At 36.7% G+C, this 16,018-nt stretch overlaps 1 protein-coding gene and 1 long non-coding RNA gene across 5 annotated transcripts in view; one reads left to right on the forward strand and one right to left on the reverse strand.

Moving 5' to 3' along the window:
• Positions 1-9,082, forward strand: part of LOC100642575 — a 39,393-nt gene extending 30,311 nt beyond the window's left edge. For all 4 annotated transcript variants that reach the window (XM_048409770.1, XM_048409773.1, XM_048409771.1 and 1 more), the window contains 11 exons: positions 13-164; positions 1,031-1,229; positions 1,775-1,927; positions 6,523-6,819; positions 7,123-7,264; positions 7,344-7,495; positions 7,674-7,863; positions 7,946-8,099; positions 8,179-8,302; positions 8,383-8,531; positions 8,869-9,082. In XM_048409770.1, coding sequence (XP_048265727.1) covers positions 13-164; positions 1,031-1,229; positions 1,775-1,927; positions 6,523-6,819; positions 7,123-7,264; positions 7,344-7,495; positions 7,674-7,863; positions 7,946-8,099; positions 8,179-8,302; positions 8,383-8,531; positions 8,869-9,057 — 1,901 coding nt within the window. In that variant the 3' untranslated portion in view covers positions 9,058-9,082. The remainder of the gene's footprint in view (positions 1-12; positions 165-1,030; positions 1,230-1,774; positions 1,928-6,522; positions 6,820-7,122; positions 7,265-7,343; positions 7,496-7,673; positions 7,864-7,945; positions 8,100-8,178; positions 8,303-8,382; positions 8,532-8,868) is intronic.
• The window catches only part of LOC125385879, a 152,701-nt gene continuing 142,805 nt past the window's right edge, over positions 6,123-16,018 (reverse strand). Inside the window, exon 3 of the long non-coding RNA XR_007225607.1 lies at positions 6,123-6,817. This is a non-coding gene — a long non-coding RNA (uncharacterized LOC125385879). The remainder of the gene's footprint in view (positions 6,818-16,018) is intronic.

The following is a 16,018-nucleotide window of genomic DNA, read 5'->3' on the forward strand; positions in this document are numbered from 1 at the left end:
TTTGGTTTACAGCGTATCCAGAGACGCTTATACGAGTAGAGAACAAAACGATCTACACGAACATGGTCACGTTCACGGAACGAGTTCCAGCGGTGACCGAGGAAAGGAATCCGGCACCAGGAGTGTGTCTGCCCGTAATCGTGACCTTCTGCAGGTACCATAAGGTAAGCCTCCCACGTTTAACCATTGTCCACGTGCCGTGCGTGATTTTCTTGGAAATAATTTCCAATAAGCTCGCATGGAATCCGCCCACGAGATTCTCCGGAGTCGTCGAATCGAATTAAAACAATGCATGTCACGCGTGTCGTCCGATCGCTGTATTTTTATCTATGCTCAGCTATGTAGAAGACGCTCAAGGTATCGTGGACTGCTCCTCCGCGTTCATGGTATTTCTCTTTCGTTTGTTTCACACTTTGCAAATATTTGAAATTAATCTTTCTTTAGTGCGGAATTGAAACTAATCTTTCTTTCGTTCGAATCGCGATTCGAGGAACGGAGTTTTAAACGTTTAGCTATTTGAAACGATAATATTAAGGAAAAAGAAGTTCTCAAATTATTTACAGAAATTGCAAGATTTTTTTATTGTATCAGACAATTACCGTTCCGTAACAGAATTTTATTTGCCGGTAAGAACGAAAGTTATAATTAATTCCTACATCGATTTGGAGACTAGAAACCAATAAATGTGATAAATAGATTATTTGATATCGGCACGGTGATAATACGGTAATAACGTAGAGCGTAGTGATATACAATTAAAGTAAAATTAAATAATAGAACTTCTATTAATATAATTTCAAATTGTAAGCCGCGCGAAATTATAGAGGGCTAAGTAATTTAACTGAAAACATTTTAACTCGTGTCTGTAAATTTCGACGAAAAGTCCTCGAGAGAAAGAGAGAGATAGGATAATGATAATTTTGCTCGCAAGTTACGACGCGCGAAGGTAAGTGGTACGTCGGAACGTTCTAATTAAAATGGAGTGAGTCAGACGCATTTACGTGTGCCGTTTCGTTGTTGATTCCCTCAGATCCCGTATAATTTCACCATCTTCCCGAATTACATGGGCAATTTCGGGCAACGCGACGCCCAGCACGAGCTAGAGCTTTATGGTGCCGTGATCGACGTCAAATGCTACGAATTGGCCGCCCTCTTTCTATGCAGCGTTTTTGTGCCGAAATGCGGATCTCGGGGCCACGTGGTGCGACCCTGCCGTAGCCTCTGCTTTCGTAAGTTATACGTTCGTTCTCTTTCTTCAAGATAAATCACGTCAGACCAGATTTAATATCGATTTAGATCGTTAATTACTTGAGAGACTTTGTTTGATCAGCGATGGCTATATTATATCTGGATGATTACGCTTCTTTCACCAATTGTTTGATTTTCATGGTGTTTGTTCTATATCTATGTTCGTTAATAGTTGCACACTATCTATCATATAATACTAATATGTTGACAAATAATTTTAATAAAACTCCTAAGTTTGTACTGTACAATTTTGCATGTGAGTCGCTCATTGTCATGCTAATGAATTCCATGAATTAATATTACGTTGAGGCAACCGATGCTGTAAACGTAATCTTTTTTAATTGAATTAAAAATTTGTGATTATTTATGCTGCCTCCGTACGATCAATAAATTTATGGAAATAGGTTATTTGTTTCATGGAGTGTTGAATACTAATCGCATTCCTGGATAATGAAATTCAGTTTCTGTAAGTTTTAGTAAACGTAGTCTATTATAAATTTATCGAGGAATTTGCCTTTCTCTTTAGATACCAAGAGACGGTGTGGGTTTTTCCTGGAAGTGTTCGGCCTGACTTTGCCGGAGTATCTGGAATGCGATCTGTTCCCTGAGAATTCCAATCCGGACGAGTGCGTGGGGCATCAAGAAGTGCTGGAGGCAGCTCGAAGAGCTGAAAGACCTGGTAAGTCGTATCACGACACTCTTCACCCTCATTTTCTTCGATTGCGCTAACAAAGATCGTACGATCTTCGAAACCTACTTATTTCCGTATACTCTGAGCTTCCTAAGGCTCCGAGTCGAAGTCAATTCTCGAAGGAAGAAGCACGCTCTTCGAAATCCATTTATTTTTCTATACTATTCCCTCGAATCTCCTGCACTTCTCATCCAATTATTATTTACACACATTGCAAATCTATCAAAATCCATTTATTTCTTCTACAGTCGGTTCCTTATCTTCTGAGCTTTCTAAAGCTGTGATTCAAAGGCAATTCTCGAGGAAAGAAGCCAATCGCGATTTGCGCACCTTGCAATATCCTTCGTTGATACAAAAGTTCGATAACCGGATAAAAGTGCGAAAGAGGCAAGTCGATTCGAACCAAGTTCTTTGTCCGTCGACTATGGGCGTTTCGTCATTTTCGGTAACCATTTATTCGGTTCCTCTGGCACGGATAAGCCTAGAGGATAAAGTCCGAGCATTTGATAAAGCGATGGATAATCGTGGGATTAAAATAATCTCACCGAGACAGCCGGACGACGACTAGAATATAGACGACCCTCGATAAAACGCTGGAAAGACGCGGCCATCTCCATCTACGCGCTTCTTAAAACTCTCTACTTCGTTAGAATTAAGAAAACGAGTTCGCAAACCGCAAACTTTTCACAAACTAATACGTTTGAACGTTTCTTAAGACGATGCTTTTATTCTTTATTCATTCATTCGTGTAGTAAGACGATAATCTTGAAATAAATACATAATGGTGCTTTTTATATGGGGAAGTTGATGTCATTATTTTGTTGAAAATTTTATTCAGAGTAAACTGTGCGTAATTTATTCGTTTAAAATATTTTCTTCTTTCGAAAGAGATATTTTAAATGATATTTTACGTTAAATATAAAAGGCGTAACCTAAATAACACAGCAATCCATCATTTTGCTATTCGATGTAACGAAGCATTTAAGAAATCAGTTTTACGCGAAGAAAAATCTGATCGCACATAGATCAAATGAATTTTTCTTCGCCAAAAGAAGAAGAAAATTCTATCAAGTTACAAAACCACGGTTTTAAATAATGATAATAAATCGGTCGCTGCGAACAACGTTCTACAAATCACAAAACTACTTTCGAATCTCATCCACCAACGCCTCGTAGTTGCCGAAACAATGAGAGACCGGAAATATTTACGCGACTTCGTTGTTCGTCTTTTGTTTAAGCAATTCCTCGGCATCGAGATGAAACCGGACTAATTGCCGACTAACCTACTGAACCTATGTTCATTGTTCGCGCGTTCATCCACGTGTACGGCTCTTTTGTTTGCCGCGAAATGGTCTCCATTGTTGACCATTCGTCGTGTTCCCGGAAAGCCGCGTTTATCCACCAATCGTCCCGAAGCAATTCGGTTTTCTTAATCGTCCCTGTGGTTCCGTTTAATTACATCCTCGGTGATTCTTAGCTTCGTCCGATCGAGTAAATACAGAGTATGTCGACCATCTTCGGCTTGCTAGACAGATCCAAGTGAAATTACGCATCACTAGTCAGCCGTAATTCGATTCGAACATCGTTGTGTTTATCGCCGTCCGAACTTGGACAAAGCAGAAATCGATTTACTTGTGATTTTATCGAATAGGTTCCTTCGTGGAAAATGTGAAGGAAATGTAGGTTCTTAGAATGTTTGTGGATGCGAGGTTAAAGAGTGATGGTATTTAATTAGGGAAAATTTGCAGCTAAATTGATGTAAAATAAATTCGATTTAATATCGTTATAAAAGAAGTGCATTAGAAGACAAAGGTATATGCAAATACTTTTTATAGCCGAGGTATTATACGTTCAGTTCCCCGTGAAATCGGACATTTCACGTACTACAACCTAATATTGAATATAAAATACATAAAAATGTAGGACCTCTGGCTCCAACTTATCGATTTTCGTCCATGATAAATTTGACTCTTTATAAAACGGAAACGTATAACAATCCCCTTTTCACAGTCAACAGAATTCACCTCGAAAAAGTTCCAACAAACGAGAGAACGACTTCCTACCGCGGCTGCCTCTCCGTTCAGTAGTAGAAGTTGATTTTGGTCGGACGTTCCGACCGACAATCGCGAGATTAAACGATCGCTGGTCCAAGGTACACGTTGCAATCGGTGAATGGAGCCAGGGCCGAGGGAAAGTGCTGGAAAGTTTCGTTATCGATCGAAACCGACAGAGTGCAATCGAGGATCGATTCACTCGCTGTCTGATAAACTGATTCATTTACGTTCGCGGTTAATTAAAATTAAATTACGCCCTGATTACAGGGTCACCCATTCGATTCCTTCTGTCGTGATTTCTAACGCTTCGGCGCCGTTTGCTTTTCTTTCCCTTTTTCACGTCCAACAACTTTCCTCCTTTATATCTTCGCTATTTATACGCCGACTGGAAATATCGGGGAAATTTAGAATCCCTTTTGGAACGTCGCCCTTCAACGCGAATTTACGGCCACGTTCGAAAACTCGTCGACCGACGCGCTTTTTTCAGTCACTTTTTCCCCTTTCAACGAGCCCCCGGTTTAGTTAGCATATATCAGAATACATAAATTATATTTGACGGGCTATTCTTAGGGATTTGTAAAGAATTTCGTACGATCAGGATTAATAATACGAACTACTTTTAAATGGAATTTGAAATATTTGATCTGGCAGTTTAACTCTTGAGTGTTAACAGGCATATTATGAATATATTATCTGTGTTATAGATATTTGAATTTTCATTGAAGATATTTAGATTTTCATTAATCCTCGGTCGATGAAAATTTGCTCTTCTTCAATATGTCAAATAAATATCTTTCTTGAAACATGCAGTGAAAAGCTATTTTTTAGAGTATCATAGCTTAGAGTATCACATATTAAAAGCACCATCTCAATTTTAAGCGAGAAATGTAACAACATAAAAAAGTTATAGCATTGTCTCATAAAGATGTTCGTTTCCGAAACTTACAGATGAAAAACAAATTTTTTTTAATGCCGTCGTTTTATTTGTTAACCTCTTTTTTTACCGAAACATACTCTAGGAAGTTTAAAGTATATTCCCACATTTTTTCGATCCGATATTATTACAATTTTTTGAATAACAATTATTTGCAAATTGAACAGAATCTGACTGACTCAATATGACAACCGAAATTCGTGAAACAAATGTAACAACCAAGGATTAAAGTCGTATATCATTATGGTATTTGAATTTGGTATTTTAAATAGGTATTTGGATAGTCGTTAAAGTCGTATCTCACTACGGCTAATGAAATTTTTTAATATTTTATATAACACGTAAAATATATGCATAAAATTTGTCTAAGGTAAATGTTTGAATACTTTCGTAAGCCAGTGTATTACATCGTAGTTTTATGCGTAAAACAAACATGAATTTTACAGAAATGGTACACGATTCATTATTTATAATATAAATTTCCGAGAAGTCACGTATATTGATATTCGATTGATATCAGGATGCATCAGCTCGCGTTACGATTCCACGTGACATGCGTGTCCCGCTGCTAATGGAAACTTAATTGCAAAATCTATATTAAACGATCACGCTATGGGCGATTTTCGACGCTGGCCTGCTTTATGGAGTTCGCTTCGAGAGACTATGTACATGTATCTTAAACGAGCGTCACGATATACTTGCGGTGAATAAACATTTATCAAAGAGCTGTGAACGCGACATCTTCGTCGTTTTGCAACGAGGAAACCGATGTTTAAATACGCTGGAAAGATTCATGGCTGCTAGAACCAGAACATGAACAAATTTAACTCGCTAAATAGACCTTTGATATTATATTTGCTTTGGTACGAGTATATTCTCATGATGTATTTTAAGTTGCCCCTAATTTTAATTACTACGGGAATTGCTATAATTGAAGTTTCTTACAAAGAAGCTGACAAATTAAAAGAAATGATTTTATATTTAAGCAAATTGATAAAAATCCTTTTAAGCATTGAATATCCTTACGCTCTAATTTAATCGGAATTTTGTTTGTTTATAAGGATACAAATTATAACTGATATAACTATAATCTCTAATTTTAATTTCAGAAGATTAATTTCGTAATTACTTCAATAAAATGTACATACCTAATCATCAAATTTCTAAATTACGTGATATTATAGAAGCTAAAATGTTCGCTCGAAAGGGAAGATTTGTACTTAGAAATCTCATTGACGATTAACATTATCGATCCTGCATTAATTATCTCAATACAAAGACATAAAAAAAGTGGATAACTATACCGTCCCGTAATACCTCGGCTTCACAATGAGCAAATCCCCAACCCGAAGACAATCACAGCCATTTATCATGCATTCTCTGATCCTCTATTCTTTCAATTTTTTTACATTTTCACGTTTCATCTGTTCCTCTTCCATTACGAGACCATCGAAAACTCTGAACAGGGGAAAACGTAAAAAACAAGATGAAAAAAATTGGAAATAAAATACAGAAACGAAGGAGAAACGCGAGTGTACGTAGTACATAGAAAAGAACTGTACTGTTAGCCATTTCTTGATGCACGCGTTGCACAGTATGCACCAGTGGGTTCCAATGCGATGGGACCAGATGCATTCCGGTTGACTGGCGATGCGACGGCTACTTGGATTGTGCGGATCACAGCGACGAGACTGAATGCGGCGAGTGTGCAGCCTCCTCTTCCTCTTCGTCTTCCTCCGTCAACAGCACAAAGATCATGAAGAAACCCATCCTGGCGATGAACACCATATCCAAGTCTGCTTTGCATTGCGGGGAAAGAAGGTGCATGTCGGCTAACCATATCTGCAACGGAGAGATGGATTGTCCTTGGGGTCAGGATGAGCGATATTGCTGTAAGTGAAGCATTTTTGTTGTAGATGAGAGTAGTTGTTTTATTTGGAGTAGAATTTGCTAGGTAATAGTTAAGGGTTAATAGATAAGAGGAAAATAGATGCTGAGAGATAGCGTTAAATTATTTGGAAATGAGTTTAGTAAAATTATATATTAGATAAATAAAAATAAATTATATGTTACACTTATCCTATAATGTAATAATTAGACTGCAAATAATCGTGCGTAATTTTATAAACGCAGAAATTTTGTTCGCCTACTAAATATCATTACGAGGACTATACTTTTTTTTAATATTTTGCCAGTGAGACTGAGTCAAAGAAACGGTGACGTGGGTGAAGGAAGGCTGGAGGTGTACCACGCAGAAATGGGCAAGTTCATGCCAGCCTGTATCCCTTACTGGGATTCGAATTCCGCTAAAACCATCTGCTCCATGCTCGGATACACGTAAGAACATCCGCCATAAAATATCCATTATATTATCTTGTCAGACGAAAGACAGATATTTATCACGAAATCGTTTTAGGGCGCCACTTTCATCCAGGTTGATGGCGCAAGGTATGAATCTTACTCAAAGAGAATCTAAGGCACACCGGACGAACCTTCTAAAAGAATTTCAAGAATGTATCACGGATCAAGAAGCCTATCCAACTGCTGAGTTAACTTGTTCAGAATATGGTATGCTACTTTCAACTATTAATGAATAGTAGACTATGGTTTTTTATGCAAGAAGTGATTTATTTTCAAAGTGATTTATTCGTTATAATTTTTAATATGCAAAAAAATTGGAATACAAATCTGGAACCTGTTAACGAGCTATACGTTTCACTATTGCAAATTTATAAATTTTATTCAGCTTGTGGACGGAGAAACACGGTTTATGGGCACGTGAAAGCGAAAACGAGAATCGTAGGTGGTGTAGAATCAGCTCCTGGCGATTGGCCGTTTCTAGCAGCTCTTCTTGGAGGTCCTGAACAGATCTTCTACTGCGCTGGGGTTCTAATTGCAGATCAGTGGGTTCTCACTGCGTCTCATTGCGTGGGAAAGTTAGTCATCATATACCTTTCTCAATTTTTCTAAGAAACTTGAACTTAGCATGGAGAAAATAATGAAATGTTGTTTTACCAGTTACACTGATATAACTGGGTGGACGATACAACTGGGAATTACTAGAAGACATTCGCATACTTACCTTGGTCAGAAGCTGAAAGTGAAAAGAGTCGTTCCTCATCCAGACTACAATGTAGGTGTCGCTCAGGACAACGACGTGGCTCTTTTTCAGGTATACAGTAACTAATATGGCTTTAATTTATATCTTTGAAATAATTATTTAAGGAAAATCTGTTTGCAATTATTTTTAGTTGGAAAAACGAGTCCAGTTTCACGAACATCTAAGACCAGTCTGTCTGCCAACAGCTGATACCCATCTAATACCTGGGACACTGTGCACTGTGATTGGCTGGGGAAAGAAAAATGATACTGACTGTATGTAATACATCTTGACAGTGTAAAGTGTCGACTATTAAAATTATATGAGAATTTTTACGAGATCAATTTGTATGTAGCTTCTGAATACGAGCTAGCTGTGAACGAAGTTCAAGTTCCAGTCTTAAACAGAGAAGTGTGTAATCTGTGGATTACGTACAAGGAATTGAACGTCACCGATGGAATGATATGTGCTGGATATCCGGATGGAGGGAAAGACGCGTGCCAGGTAAGTTTGGAAATTCTATAATTTCTCCAAATAAAAATTTTGACTTCAATCTTTAACACTAGAATTACCACAGCTATGATTGTTTACAGAAGCAGTCAGATTTTACAACAGTGCTCTTTTGTAAATTTAAATAATTTTGTTTCGTAAAATACGTGGATAAAAATTTGCCTTTTTCCTTGCTTTATACGCATATCGTTTCATATACGTTTCATTTCAATTCCATTGATAAAAATTTTATAGAAAAACTCCGTTTGATTTCTTCGGTAGAAATCTTAATTGTTGATAGCCCTAGCGTTAAAGTCAGAGTTTTAAGTAAATTTTTCCTTTTAATTAATAGGGCGATTCCGGAGGTCCTCTGCTGTGCCAAGACGAGCACGACAAAGAGAAATGGTTCGTAGGTGGAATAGTTAGTTGGGGTATAATGTGTGCTCACCCGAAACTACCAGGGGTGTACGCTTATGTGCCAAAGTACGTGCCCTGGATTCGCAGTGAGATGGCCAAGTACTCTGACATAGGTATGGGCTAATTAAAGAATAAAGATCGCGACGACGATGACTCGCGTTAATAAGAGTCATTCACCGAAGAAGTATTCAGGTATTTAGTTAAGACAATAATTTGAATGACAATAAGTCTAGTCAAGAAACTAAAGAACTTTGTTAGGTGTCATGATAAAGTATTTTGAAGGTATTAGTAATTATACACTTAGGTAGACGCGATTATTCCAGCCGTTTGTGTTGATTTGTTAGCTTATAAAGATTCCAGTTTATTACCAGGATAAAATGTAAACATATTGATACAAATTCCCTTTTGAATAGCACATTTTGAAACATTGTACACTGGCGAATCTTTCGAGAATATCTTTCTCTATAAAGACGATACAATCTCAATTACGACAGACGCCTCGAGTTCAAAGTCTTCGTATTCCGTTTAGCTGTGAAACTTTCTCCTTTCAACAAGTATTTTTACCGTGAACTCCTCACGTTCTTTCTAAACGACAATAAATCAGACGACATTAAGGATGAATGCAAATGTGATCAAGTTCTAATAATCTATGTACGATTATTTAAACAAAGTTCAGAGTCAAAGTAGGAAATTTGTTGACGTAGATTAAGCAACGGTTTCGTATCTTTCCGATTTCCTACGACAATAGCTCTAAGCAATGAATTTAGACTTTTGCATTCTATTTCCATTTCTATGCAGAGGGTACTTTGAAACTTCAAAATAGACAAACGTCGACAAATTTCAATTCTACGTTGATCAATTTCTAAAAGCTTCTTTTACACTTTAACGATAAGAAATTTAGGTAAGAATGCAAAAGCAAAGGTGAAATAAGCGGAAACATACTAAGGAGGAAGAAAGCTTCAGACAACGAGCTCTCGTCGCCATTTTCTAGAAAGTCAACGCCCGCTTCTACTTTGAAAAAAGAAAAACCAAAATCGAAGTAAGTTAAGCGAAACTGTGCGCAAATTTCCCGTCGAAGTTAGAGGCGGTCAAAATTCTGCATCAGATGCGACAAAATAATTACAAGGAAAAAAAGAGATAAGAAGGAAAATTTTCTATCACCGTCGGTTTTTCGAGGAACCGCGTACGTGCCACCAAGTGGTCGATAATTCAATGGGTGTGCGTTTTATTAAAGAACGTTTGATGGTAAATTTCGAAACTGTGGCAATTAAAAATGATCATAAAATGAATAAACGGATCGTGATTTCTATACAAAAGATGCAAGATGAATTAAGACACGGTCGCTTCTGCTTTTAAAAAACTGCTAGGGATACTTTTGTACGAGTTTTACAAACGCACACCCAACGTAGGTAAAATACTATGCACACACTGCATGAGATGCATCAGTGCATTCGTAATAAACGTTTCGTTTAACTATAAGAGTCTACTTTAGAGTATTATCGATATGATTAATCTAAGGTGTATGTTTGTTAACGTAGATGTAAATTATAATATGTATACGTGTTTAGCGTTGCGTGTATTAATTATATAGTAATGTAATGCACATGTGTAAGTATAGACCGAAGAAACATACATAAATAAGTATGCAAAGATAGAATATGTAAGCGTTAGGATCGGAGCTGAGTTCCATTCAATTGTCAGTTATTTTTAATGAAACTTGTTTCATAGTTAATAATCTGGCAAAATGTTTTTGCAAGAATTTCAATCTACCGATATCGTAAAATTTAGCAATCATTTAGCTTTTCTTAATCTTTGAGAGATTCGAGGAAGCATTATTCCCCGATTTTAAGTTCTAACATTATAATATCTATAATTGTCAATTTAATTTTCTCAGCTCCCTGTTTAAAGCTTGACAAATATACGTACTAACTATACTAATCTCCAGCCAGTGCTTCGAAGGCATTTATTCGTAGTGAAAGCATTCGAAGCATAAGCAAAAATAGTATCTAATATTATAACTGATACAACGCTGCTTGTAGTAATTCATTAGAGCACTCGGCTAGCTTAGACGTTAGATTAACACATGTTGACTGAATTCTAGGGACAATACTCTGCACCAGCACTTTTTTGATCCGCACCCAGATGAGACGAAGATAAAAAAAAAAAAAAGAAATGAACATAGTTTTTAAAAACGAGTATACTTTGTACTTGATATGTATATTGTTTATGAGAAGAAAATCTAGGAGCCTTACTAATTGACTTAGACTTTTTCTAAGCGATAAGAATAGCGGTATTGTTGGTCAGGACAATAATCGACCTCGTTTTTTCGTAGCGCCATTTTCTTATCCGTCTTTCTCTCTCCATCGAGGATACTTTTTGTACTGTTCGAAATACGAAGCTTGTTTTTTACGTGAGTTTTTTCATAGATATTTCGTAAGGGACAATTTATCTATAGAGGTTTCAGTTTGTATAAAATGGAGAACGTTTTACCGTCGCTAGGTAAAAGGATGCTTCCACGTGTTTCCGCTCCGCCGTTTCCGCAAGTAACGACGCTTGCCCTCGTTTCATAATCATTCGAACGGTTCCTTTTCTCGAATGAAATGCTCACTTTTCATCCCTAAGACGCGTTAGAGGATAAAAGTCTTCCTTAGTATCCAGACAACAGGTAGTTTTAAGCGAGGAATAATGTAACATTTAATAATAACCGACAATACTGTGTGAGCAGACAATAAATAATATTAGGAAATGTTCCAGAATGGACAATAAATTAGCTCGTAAGCTCGTTAGGATATAATTTAACTCGGTAAGTCAGCAGATATATGCATGTGATCGTTGAACAATTCTCTCGTGCAACGTGTATCAACGATGTAGTCGTTGAGCAAGATGATAGTTTAAAATTTAAGAAACGCTAGATCTAAACTGAGTCTGCATTTAATCTTTGATTTCCGAATGTTTCTCGACAATTCATTTCTCCATTGCCAGATTCTATTCAATGGTAAGGAAGTACTGCCTCGGTTTCCAAATGTTATAGCTCGATTTTTTCTAGTTAAATTGGTGAGTTAATTTAAAACATTAGTTTAAATATATCCGCTACTGTCTGACTAAGAGGAAGCTTGTAAAATAAGCGTTTGCCCATATGCAGTATCACTACTCGCTGCTACTTTCATAAGCTTTGGTTAGCTCGTACATGAAGTCGAAAGAGAAAATACGTAAAACGTAAAATGGCGAAGTTAAAAATCAAACAGGACAATCAGGAATGTTAGAACGTTTTCTTGATGAGGATATTTTTCTAAATCGAGTAGAAGGATGCTTCATTTCGTACAATAATTTAGGAACGTTCGCAGTACAATAGATTTGAAAGCAGGCGATGCAAAGTTTCACGATAAACAACGCGTAGAAAGTACTTTTGCTTTGCATCTAAAAAAGGTAGCTTCTGTGTTTCTTCTTTCTCTTAGATTTCATATCAAATGGCAGTTTTCGGATCTCGTCTTCAACTATTGTGATGAGGTGGCGGTTTGTACATGAAATCGACACTTATACGTAAGTCTATAAATAAATGATACGTAAATTAACGTGTAAGCAGGTCGTTAAGAGAACTTACAAATCTATTTTACAGAAACGATATCGCTCGGTTTAGTTGGTGCTCCAGCATCAAAGAAAAAAGAAAAAAGATCGTATATTTCCTTTGAGACGAAACGTGTTTCGCACGATGGATTTTTATATATTTTTTTATCGACGTGGGTAGAAGAATGCCGAGAGAAACGACGAGAGAAAGCGAAAGAGAGAAAAAGATACGCGCGTAGATCATGCGAAACGTGAGAATCGTGAGAGTCCTTGTTTCATTGAATGATTTTAGAGGTTTTTTACGCGACAAACGTTACGAGTCAATAATCGTAGTCAATTTAGGAGTAGATGTATCGTAGGCAAGACGGCTGTAATGTTTGTACTTGTTAGGTACCGTGAAATCTTCGAGTAGATCACGTTTCCACTTCGATCCACTCATTTTCTATGGTTTCTCACATTTGGTTAAGTTAAGAAAGGAACAAGAAAACACATCCTTTCTTGCAACTTTTACAGTTTTTTCAATAATCTTTCCGATTTTATTAGACTTCCTCTGGTTTTATTAAGATTCCTTTAGAATTTTTCTAATTTCTTTGAAACTTCACTAATCCTCTAATTGCTAGAATCTTTCTATATTTCTTGAAATTCTTTTCTTCGATTCTGCTTACTTTCTCAACTCCGTGTAGACTTCGTTTGGAATACAGAAACTTTTATTTCACGAACATTTGGTCGAAAAGCTTTTTTCCTATTTTTCCTTCTTTTTTTTTTTTTTTTTTATTTTCTGAATAAATTCTCAGATCGATTAATTTCGAAATACTCGAGGTTGTCGCGAATTTGCTGCGCACAAAATAACCGATGTCCCCCTAAGGAAGAAGGTTAATACTCTTCTTTAGAAGAAGACTCGAGAGGAAAGTCTTCGACAGATATTACGAAACTGCGTAACTACTCCTGTGAAGTCAATGTTTCGATTAGCGAAGTAATCCTATTAATTACGATAATTACAAAACTAGGAAAAGAAAAAAAATGAGATAACTATCTACGATAAGATTACTCTAAGCTATCTAAGCGAAAATGGTATACTTATACACACTCACACCTAAACACTGTAAACGTATTTGTACAAACATATTCCGATCTTGAACGATTTACACTCGAGCCGTCTAACATCGGAGTATAAGATGTAACAAAAAATGAAACGTCTAAACGATAAAGAAACTTAGCTTAAGGAAAGAGAGGAAAATGTTGTCGTGATAGATGTGTACTATAAGAGAGGAATAATTAAAATATGTAAATTTTAAGATTCATGAAAGAGCAAGGAAAGTTGCCAGCGTATCCATACAATCGTCGTTTGAGCTTGAACGTTGTTATAATAAATACGTCACTGTATAATTACTTATCGAATCGACGATCGGCTAAATCCGTATCGGGCAAATTATACGTCAATTCGAAGTTTCGAAGGATAAACCAGGTGTAATAGGATTATTTTAACGAAAGTAAATGACGTGGGAGGAGGATATAATTGGATAGACTAATAATACTAACGCGATTTGATTTGGGTTTAGCGGATCGTGTGCCGGAAAAGTTGCTCTGTGGTCTTCCTCCGAAAGGAAGTTTCCAGGATTACTAGGAATTTATCGAATCATTATTACTGTGTTAAATATCTATAATTTCTAATCGTAGAATTTTATCAAAATTCGTGTTTTTTTAATTCGAAGAAAACGTTGTGCGTGATACAAATTTTTTCTTCTTCTTTTTTTTTTTATTATCAAACTGTACCGTCAAAATTTCCTTGTCCTTGCAAGATCTCAAGAGCAGTCGTTGTCAAAAATACCTGCAAGCCGTTTCAAAAGAAAATAATAGAAATTCTCTGTGGAAATGTCTTGCAAGTAGGAGAATTAGATTTAAGTACACGTGTAACACACGCCTAATTAGTCGCGTGCTAACGACGCATTTATACGCTACGTGTCTCGCCCCGCGTTCTATTCGATCGGATCCTCGATGAAACAGCTAACAACGACACCGAAGAACAATCATAGCGAAGAATATCAAGAGAATTAACTTTTTTAACACGATCACGATACTCCATAGTCGATAATATAAAAGAGATGAAACAGACGAATACAACGCGGGGATGTCTAAATGTGATTGCTTGTTGTGCCCGACACAAATCCTAATTGTACAATCAGTGGTCGATATACTAAATACATATACACAAACATATATATATATATACATATAAAAAAATATATATTAAAAGAAAAAAAGGAGAAAAAATGAAAAATAAAAAGAAGAAATCGCTAATGTTTGCAGAATGTTTGAAGAATTAATTACAAGATGAAATAATTCTATAGCCAGAGAGAAAGAGTATCTTTTGACTCGTTCAAAGGATTTTAATTAAATCATAAGCGATGTTTGTATGTTGTATATGTCATACGTAGATGTACATACATAACTAATGTATACACAGACACATACGTATATTTATGATATACGCAGCTAGATTAACGTTGACTCTAAACGTAGGTAAATATTCCATACGTTCTGTGTCGCTGTGATTGGTACATAGACCTTAGGCCAGTGTTGTACCGTTAGATTTCTAATTATCATTAACGAGGAACCGGGACAGTCATTGCCATCGATCGCTCGAATCGGCCGATCGTTAGTTTCGTGCTTCGCTGACACGAGTCTTCTCCCGATAAAATATACAGTTACCGAGAAAATCGTCAAAATGAAATTTCTTTAAAGAATTCGAAAGAAGATCTGGAGAGTCTCAGAGATCTGTCAGAGTTTACTTTGCGGCGAATTATAACAGCTTTCTTCTAATGTATGAGCATTGTATAAGAATAACGTCGAAGCATTCTGTGTTTACGTAATTTCGCAAGCTGCGTGAAAAATCAATAACTCGATGGTCAGACGGTCGAATCTGTAATCGACCAAAAGGCTGGAAGGACTTTCAGAAGCTTTGTTAACAAATTTTCCAAAGTAAAATGTTTCGTTAATTAATATCAGTCTTGGTTCGTATTGCCAGACGTATCAGCGTTATTAGTTAGGCTACCGCGGTTGTCTAAGGAAAAATTGAAAGCTGACAGAAAGGTAAAACGCAGTAGATTCGATGCTTGCACTGCCTTTCGCGTGAGAAATGACTGTCTGGCCTCTGGACCGTGAACGGTTCAAAAAGAACGGCGAAGAGAAACAAAAGTGGCGTTGTTACATATACACGCATATATCGGTGTGTTGGAATGTCCGCAGAAACTTAAGTAAAAGCAGATAGAAAATAAAAAAAAAAAGAAGAAAATGGAGAAAAAATATCTATATAAGCGTAACATATACTATATAATGTATAATGTATGGTAGTAGATTACCAGGAGGAAATAATGTGAAATGAACTCTTGCTGGCCGAGAGTTGTAGCGTGTCGATTAGCAGTATATCTAAACTATATGAAGATGCATCTACCTGCAGCGGTCTCGCGTTTTAAACCGCGAGAACAAACAAGAAAACGAGACGGGGGGCGGGGGGGGGGAGT

This window comes from Bombus terrestris, chromosome 10 (genome assembly GCF_910591885.1).
Source record: "Bombus terrestris chromosome 10, iyBomTerr1.2, whole genome shotgun sequence".
NCBI classification, from domain to species: Eukaryota; Metazoa; Arthropoda; class Insecta; order Hymenoptera; family Apidae; genus Bombus; species Bombus terrestris.